The sequence below is a fragment of the Elephantulus edwardii genome, unplaced genomic scaffold (genome assembly GCF_000299155.1).
Source record: "Elephantulus edwardii isolate Elephantulus edwardi_28Jun2011 unplaced genomic scaffold, EleEdw1.0 scaffold00133, whole genome shotgun sequence".
Classification (NCBI taxonomy): domain Eukaryota; kingdom Metazoa; phylum Chordata; class Mammalia; order Macroscelidea; family Macroscelididae; genus Elephantulus; species Elephantulus edwardii.
The window spans coordinates 6496572-6504239 of record NW_006399883.1 but is presented as its reverse complement, the minus strand read 5'-3'; the positions used below and the strand labels follow the sequence as shown (position 1 = coordinate 6504239).

The following is a 7668-nucleotide window of genomic DNA, read 5'->3' as shown; positions in this document are numbered from 1 at the left end:
TAATGAATACTTTATTGATTGTATAGAACTCTAAAAAAAAAGAAGAAATTTCTAAAATTGGAAAATCCTTAAAAGAAGTCCCTGATATGAGGAGTGTGTTTTAATTCATGTGTGCTGGGGTAGAGCATACCCAGCCTAGAAAAACACCAGTCTATGAGGACATCCCTTTTCCCTTCCTCTGCCCAACTCAGAGTTCCCACACCTGTAGTAGTAGCAAGTTGCAAGAGGGGAGAGAGTAAACCACTCTACAAAATCATAGAAAATGCTAAAGATGTATTAAAGTAGAGATGATAATATAATAGCCCTATGTCTATGACTGTTGCTGTTGTTCTCAGGTGCCATTCAATTGGCTCTGACTCAAGAACACAGTGCACATCAGAAGGAAAAACTGCTCAACACTTGTAGCAAGTCGGCCTACCTCCAAAACTCTTAAACTACAAAATGGGCCAGAGATCTATATGCTCACACAGTCCTACAAAAGTGGATTCCTCATCCACATGGACCAGGCAGTGCCTTAATACCATTAGTGGTCAAAGCCCAAAGCTTTGACCATGGTTAAGAGGTCTTTCAGTGAACTTGAGCTCTCATCACAATGAGGCTTTTCAACGTCGGAATGAAGAGCAGTGTGAACTCTTGCAGGCAGAGGGCGTCAAGAGACACTGATGCTGGGGAATGCGGTAGATGGTGTTCTAATGCTTTCTCATAAGTGTCTGTCATTCAGGCTATATGTAAACATATATGCACATGCCTATAACCATGCATACAGACTGAATAGGGAGAGAGAGAGAACACAACCCTGACACACTCCCTTCTCAACTTTAGACCATGCAGTGTTTCCCTGTTCTGTTCACACAACAGCCTCCTGGTCCAGGTATAGGTTCCACATGAGCACGATTAAGTGCTCTGGGATTCCCATTCTTCTCAATGTCAGCCACAATTTGTCATGATCCACATAGTCAAATGTCTTTGCGTAGTCAATAAAGCATAAATAGATATCTTTACGGTATTCCTTACTTTCAGAAAGGTTCCATCTGACATTAGCAATGATATCTCTAGTGCCACAGCCTCTTCTGAATCCTGCTTGTACTTTTGGCAATTCCCAATCTATGTACTACTGTTCTAGCCATTTGATAATGATCTTCAGCAGTATTTTGCTTGCATATGATATTAAATGCTATTGTTTCATAGTTTGCACGTTCAGTTGGATCAATTTTAAAGTTGGCTTAAAATGATTTAAAATTTATTAGGAATGGGAACAAATATGGACCTCTTCTAATCTATTGGCCAAACAGCTATCCTCCAAATTTCCTGGCATAGACTGGTGAGTTCAACCAAGGCTGCATCTGTTAATTAAAACAAGTCAATTGCTATCCCATTGATTCCTGGGGCCTTACTTTTTGGCAATGCCTTCAATGCAGCTTCTAGTTCCTCCTTCGTTACCATTGGCTCCTGTTCACATGGTACTTCCTGAAATTTTTCAGTGTCAATCAATTGTTTCTGGTACAGTGACTCTGTGTATTCCCTCCATCTTCTTGTGATGTTTTCTGGGTCATTCTGGTTGCATTCTCCTTGAAGAAGGACATAATTCTAGGATGAGTGGTGAAAAAGAGGAAGCCCTCAACCAGGTGGACTGACATGATGACTACTGCAATGGGCTCTTGTATGTCAGGAAGTATGAGGATGGTGCAAGATAGAACAGCTTCAGATCTTCTGTTCAGAGGGTCGCTATGAGTTGAACTCAACACGACAGCAAATAACAACAGCAACATAACCATGCATATCTGATTCAACAACAATGAGTTTGGTTTTTTAATTTGAATACATGTGTAGTCATATCAGAGGGATCCCTGGTGGTCTCGTGGTAAGGATTTATGCTACCAGACCAAAAACATGTGATTTAAATCTGTTAGTTGCTCTGAAGGAGAAGAATGGGCAATTTCCTCCTGTACTACTTACACACTCTGAAAACCAGCTAGAGGATCAGCTGTGAGTAGATTCTGACTCAATGACACAAAAGGACAGCATACATAGTATATTTAATATCATACACAAGTAAAATAGTGCTGAAGATTATTTTAAAAATGACGAATATTTCATTGACAAGGACTTGTCAGAAATTCAAATTGGATTCGGAAGAGGACATGGAATTAGAGATATTATTGCTGATGTTAGATGGATCTTGACTGAGAACATAAAGTACCAGACATATGTTTACTTGTGTTTTATTTATTAAGTAAAGACATTTGACTGTATGGATCATAATAAATTATGTGTGATGGTGATGATTTAAAAAAACAGCTAGAATAGTACATCAACAGAGAACTGACAGAAATTCAGGCTGAATTTAGGAGAGGCTGTGACACCAGGATTATCCTTCTTGGTATCAGATGTCTCTTGGCTGAAAGCAGAGAACAACAGAAGGATTTATGCTTGGGTCTTGTTGACTAATCAAAAACATTTGACTGTGTGGATCTTAGTAAATTGTGATTAACACTGAGAATAATGGGAATCCCAGAATACTTAATTGCACTGATACAAAACCTATACCTAGATCTAGAAACTATTTTCTGGACAGAACAAAAGAACACTATATAGTTCAAACTCAAGAATGGTGTCTGTCAGGGCTGGGTCCTTTCTTTATAACTATTCAATCTGTATGCTAAGCAAATCATTTCAGAGCCTACATTTTATGAAGAAGAATGTGACATCAGGATCAGAGGAAGACATCAACAACCTGCTTTATGCAGATGACATAACTTTGGTTGTAAAAAGTGAAAAGGACTTGAAATGCTTGCTACAGACTATAAAAAACGACAGCCTTCAATGCGGATTAATTGCACTATCAAGAAGATAAAAATTCTCACCAAGGGACCAATAGGCAACAACATGTTAGATAAAAAAAATATTTAAGTAGTCAACAATTTCATCTTGCTTGGATCCAATCAACATTGTTAGTGCTAGCAGTAAAGAAATAAAATACATGTGGTATTAGGAAAATCTATAATCAAGGACATCTGCAAGGTGTCAAGGAGCAATGAGGTCAGTTCAAAGACCAAGGTGTATATGATTCAAGTAACGATCTTTTCAAATACTTGCTATGAATCTGAAAGTTGGATAATGACTAAGAATGACAGAAGAAGAATTGAAGCCTTTGGTTTGTGGTGTTGGAGAAGGGTACTGAATATATTATGGGTTGCTAAAAGAACAAATCCATCTTGGGAAGATACTACCAAAATGCTTCAGAGGAAAGGTTGGTGAAACTTGGTCTCATATATCTTGGACATGTTAAGAGGAGTCAGTCCTTGGAAAGTGTTATCATACTTGGACATGTAGGTGGTCAGTGAAGGAGAGGAAGACCCTTTAAGAGATGGATTGACATAGTGACTGTGACAATGGGCTCAAGTATCTCAGAAATGATGAGGATGTCACAAGGTTCAGATTATTTGTTCATAAGATTGCTATGAGCCCAACCGCACGTAGTAACAACAACAATGTTGAGAAGAATGAGAATGCCAGAGCACTTAATTTTACTCATGTCAAACCTATATATAAACCAAGAAACAGATGCTCCAAGAGAACAGGGAATACTGTATACTTTAGGAAATGCATTAGAGTCGTATCCTATCTCCATGCTATTCAATCTGTATACTGAGCAAAGAAGCTGGACTATATAGAAGAAGAATGTAATATCAATATTGGAGGAAGAGTCCTCAATAACCTATGTTACACAGAGACAGACTGTTGCTTGAAGCAAGTAGGCTTAAAGTAGTTACTACAGAAGATGAAAGATTACAACTTTTAATATGGAATACACCTCAGCATCAAGAAAACAAGAATCACAGGCAATATCATGACAAATGAAAAAAAGACTGATGTTTCATAGACTTCGTTTTTCTTGGGTCACAATCAACATAGTAGCAGCAGTCAAGAAATTAAAAGAAGTTTTGCTTGGGGAATTCTGTTGTCAAGGAGTTCTGCAAAGTTCCAAAGGTCAAGGATGTCTGTTTAAGCACCAAAATGTGCCTGATTGAAGCCTCATATTTTTCAGTTGTGTCCTATGCATGTGAAAGGTAGACAATGAATAAGGAAGAATGTAGAAGAGTTGATGCTTTCGAGTTGTGCTGTTGGTGAAAAGTATTGAAAGTGCCATGAGCTGTCAAAAGAATAAACCAATCTGTCTTGGAGCAGCCAGCATGCCCCTTAGAGGCACGGAGGGTAAAACTTCATCTTACATACTTGGGGCATGTTGGCAGGAGGGGCCAGTCCTGGGAAAAAGAAAGACATCATTCTGGAAAAGGTGCGGGTCAGTGAGAAGGACAAAGACCCTCCACAAGTTAGACTGACACACCAGCAGCAACAATGGGCGTGGGCAAGGCTAAGACGGTGACGACGGCACAGGAGAGGGCAGGGCTTCAATCAATCTTGTATTCATGTGGGTAGCAGTAAACTCCACAGCACCTAACGACAGCAATATATGCATATTTGTCTAAAACGCCCTGATAGTGCAAAAGGTTAAGTGTTCACTTCTAACTGAAAGGCTGGCAATTCAAACCAAGAGAAAGACCTGTTGATCTGTGAGGTTGGTTTACCAAAGTCACCTACAACCAGCAACAATGTACACATACCCACTCCCCATCAGTGCACAGCCACACATCTTAGATCATAGAAGATTCACATTGGAGTGACTTGGCCTGGATCTTTGTTTCCAGAGTTTTGAAGAGCACCTGTACCCTCTGTCTTTCAAAGTCATTCGGCCCTGCAAGTGGGCTCAGGCAATGACTGCAGCCCAGTGAGAGGAGAGGGCGGCAAAGGGTCTCACCTGGTGCATGCCTGTTGTCCTGGCTTCATTAATAGCAGCCCATGAATTCTGGCTTGGACAATTAATTATATATACAGTCACCTTCCTGGGTTCTTTCCTGGGTCTTGGGAACCAACCAACTGCTCAATGCCCTGCCCTTCACTGGGCAGAGCCTCATTCCCATTGTCATCAGGAAATACGAGTTCTGCACTGTTGTCTTAGCCTCCTGTCCACGAGGAAATGGGAATGAAAGACCCCATGGGGTGTAATTGGGTGACGTGTGGGAGTATGGGAAGGAATTCAACAAATATTTGAGGAGTGATTAAAGTCCATGATATTTGTAGAGATCAACAATCAAATGTCCGGGGAGGACAGAGGGTTGCAGCAAGACCCCTACTAAGGCCATGGAAGGGTGTGGGATGGGAACAGAATGGACACATAGTCTTGGTGAGACTCAGAAGGAAGTTACCAGCTTCTCAAGGTTGAGGCAAAGCAGCAAGGACAGGGTCCTGCAGGGAACACCTGCAGAGCTCTCTAAGCACTTCTGTCCCTTTCAAGAGAGACAACAGGAGAAATGAATGTTCAAGTCAGGAGTTCCTTGGAAATCACTATGTGATAATGGCTTGATTTACAAACAACAGATCCAGAGCAGAAGAGGAGTGCTGACTTGTGCAGCCTGGTGGGTGGAAGGGCCTAGCTGACCTGGCATCCCCTGACAGCGTCCTGGCCTCACCATCTTTTGCGTTTGGCCTTCTGAAGTAGGAGCCTTCCCCAGCTGGCCTCCAGGGAACAGAGCTCATGGCAGTGATGATGGCCGGCCCGCGCCACGTGCAAACACGCATGTGGCATCCAGTCTCCCTCTCAGAGGTGCACCTGGGCAGTGACCTGGGACCCAGGACTCTGGTTTTTGTTGGAGTCCCCTGGCCTGTCTTTATTCCAAAGGCTGGTGGCTGGTCTGAGAACCAAGTGGCCACTTCCACGTCTGTTACTGGTTACCAGTGTGTTTATTCCTGACTCCTCTCTGCTTGCGGTTTTCTGCTCAGCAGCTGGCAAGCTACTGGGAAGCTTACTTTGTAGCAACACACGGGGCTGATGCAGTAATTTTTCTAAACCAAGAGAAGCCTTGAACTTGGACACCATTTTTCAAGGTGGGCGACTACAGCAGCACGAGATATATCCATGGCTGGATGTTGTGTTCTCAAGGCTGTTGTGCATCTTCTTGATATGGGGGAAGCGAGAACTGATCCAGCACCTGGCTAGGAGATCCGGAGTCCATGGGGGCCCCTGAGAGCCAGTGCCCTTGGTCCCAAGTCACTGGGACATCAGTCTTTTACCTTCCCCCTTACAGTTAATCTAAGTTTTCATTTGCATGCTTCAGTCAGCCAGGTGTTTCCCCCAAACATCTATATTTACTCTGTATGGAGGCTCTGACTTCCCTCGAAAGGTCTGGAAGACCATCTCTAAGAGGCAGGAGTAAACTCTTGAAGAGGGAGTCAAACTCCAGTCAGCTGCCAAACAAGCTGACATCTGGTCAGAGGAAAGGGAGAAGTGTGGCTGGGACCAACCCAGTGCTGTCCTGAACATGACCTTGTACCTTCTTTCCCCACCCGGCTCCCTGCTAGTTTGTGCAACCAAGAGTGATAGACAACAGTAGAGAACCAAGAAATGACATGGAGTATGTAAACTTATATGGGCTGTGCTATCCCTACACATTAGCCTAGATGTCTGAGTGGTGATTTAGTGCCAAGTAAACAGAGCACCTGCTTGCCTGGAAGGTCCCGATGACCCTCACTAATCTGGTGAACTCCTGCTCATCCCTCAAAACCCAGTTCAGCTTTCACCTCCTGTAAGAAGCTGGATGTATAGCATGTTATGGGATCCACACATTGTTTACCAACCTGAACATTTTTTTTCTCTTGCTGAAAATGGCTCCCTGAAGTCAAAGGCCTCTGCTTCGTGTCTAAGGAACTCAGCATCTCAGGATGATCACTTAACATGAGGTCCACACTCAGCACGACCCTGTTATGAGCATGTTCACAGCCATGTGCTGCTGAGGGGGAAGCTGCAGCTGGAGAACCTAGAGTTTCACTGTCTGCTTTTGAGCTTCTCCAGGAGCTCTCTTCCCTAGACATCTGCCCACAAAGACCAGAACAGAAAGGTTTTAGGTCTGGTTACCGGAACAGTCCATGCTCACAGCTGGACAATAGCTGTAAACCCACACTGTTTGGGGGAGGAAGGAGAGTGTCTTTAGTCTTCCCAAACCTCAGGGCACCTACACAGTCACGTGTTGGAGTGGAGCCCAATGTCCAGGGACCTGCAGATCTCCAGCTCTCGCATCGGCTTCCCTTTATCAATGGACTCGAGGTGCCCCCTCCTGAAGAAGATGAGGACAATTCCAGCCTGCAGACCCCTGATGGCAGGGGCTTTTCTTGTCCCTGGTCTTTGTCATCCCTAGATGGCCCCAGGTTCCTGACAGGGCCTCACCAGATTCCACAGGAGTTAATACACACACAGTGCCCTGCACCAACAGAGAAACCAAAGACTTGCCCGCGAGTCCCTATGACTTATGGAGACCCCACTATCAGAGCATAACTGTGCCCTACAGGGTGTTCACGGTTCATGTTTTGGAAGTAGGTTATGAGGCATTTCTTCTGAACCATTTCTAGGTAGACTCAAACTCACAACCTTTGCTCTTGGTTATTATCAAAGAGTGTTTAACCTTTTTGTGCAACCAAGGGACTTCTGCCCCCATGAACACTATTCCGCTGCTTTCTTCTTCAGAAGCCCAGCTCCAGGCCCCTTTCCATAAGAAGCCTGTGCTCTCTTCCTCTAGTGAGGTTGATCTCAGCTCTCCCATGTCCACCCTGTGA

The 7668-nt window shown here is 43.6% G+C and overlaps 1 protein-coding gene across 1 annotated transcript in view; it reads left to right on the top strand.

Annotated features, from left to right (window-relative positions):
• TFF2 (trefoil factor 2) overlaps positions 1 to 7668 on the top strand; it is a 27206-nt gene extending 19538 nt beyond the window's left edge. The window contains 1 exon segment of the mRNA XM_006894046.1: positions 7580 to 7668. Coding sequence (XP_006894108.1) covers positions 7580 to 7668 — 89 coding nt within the window.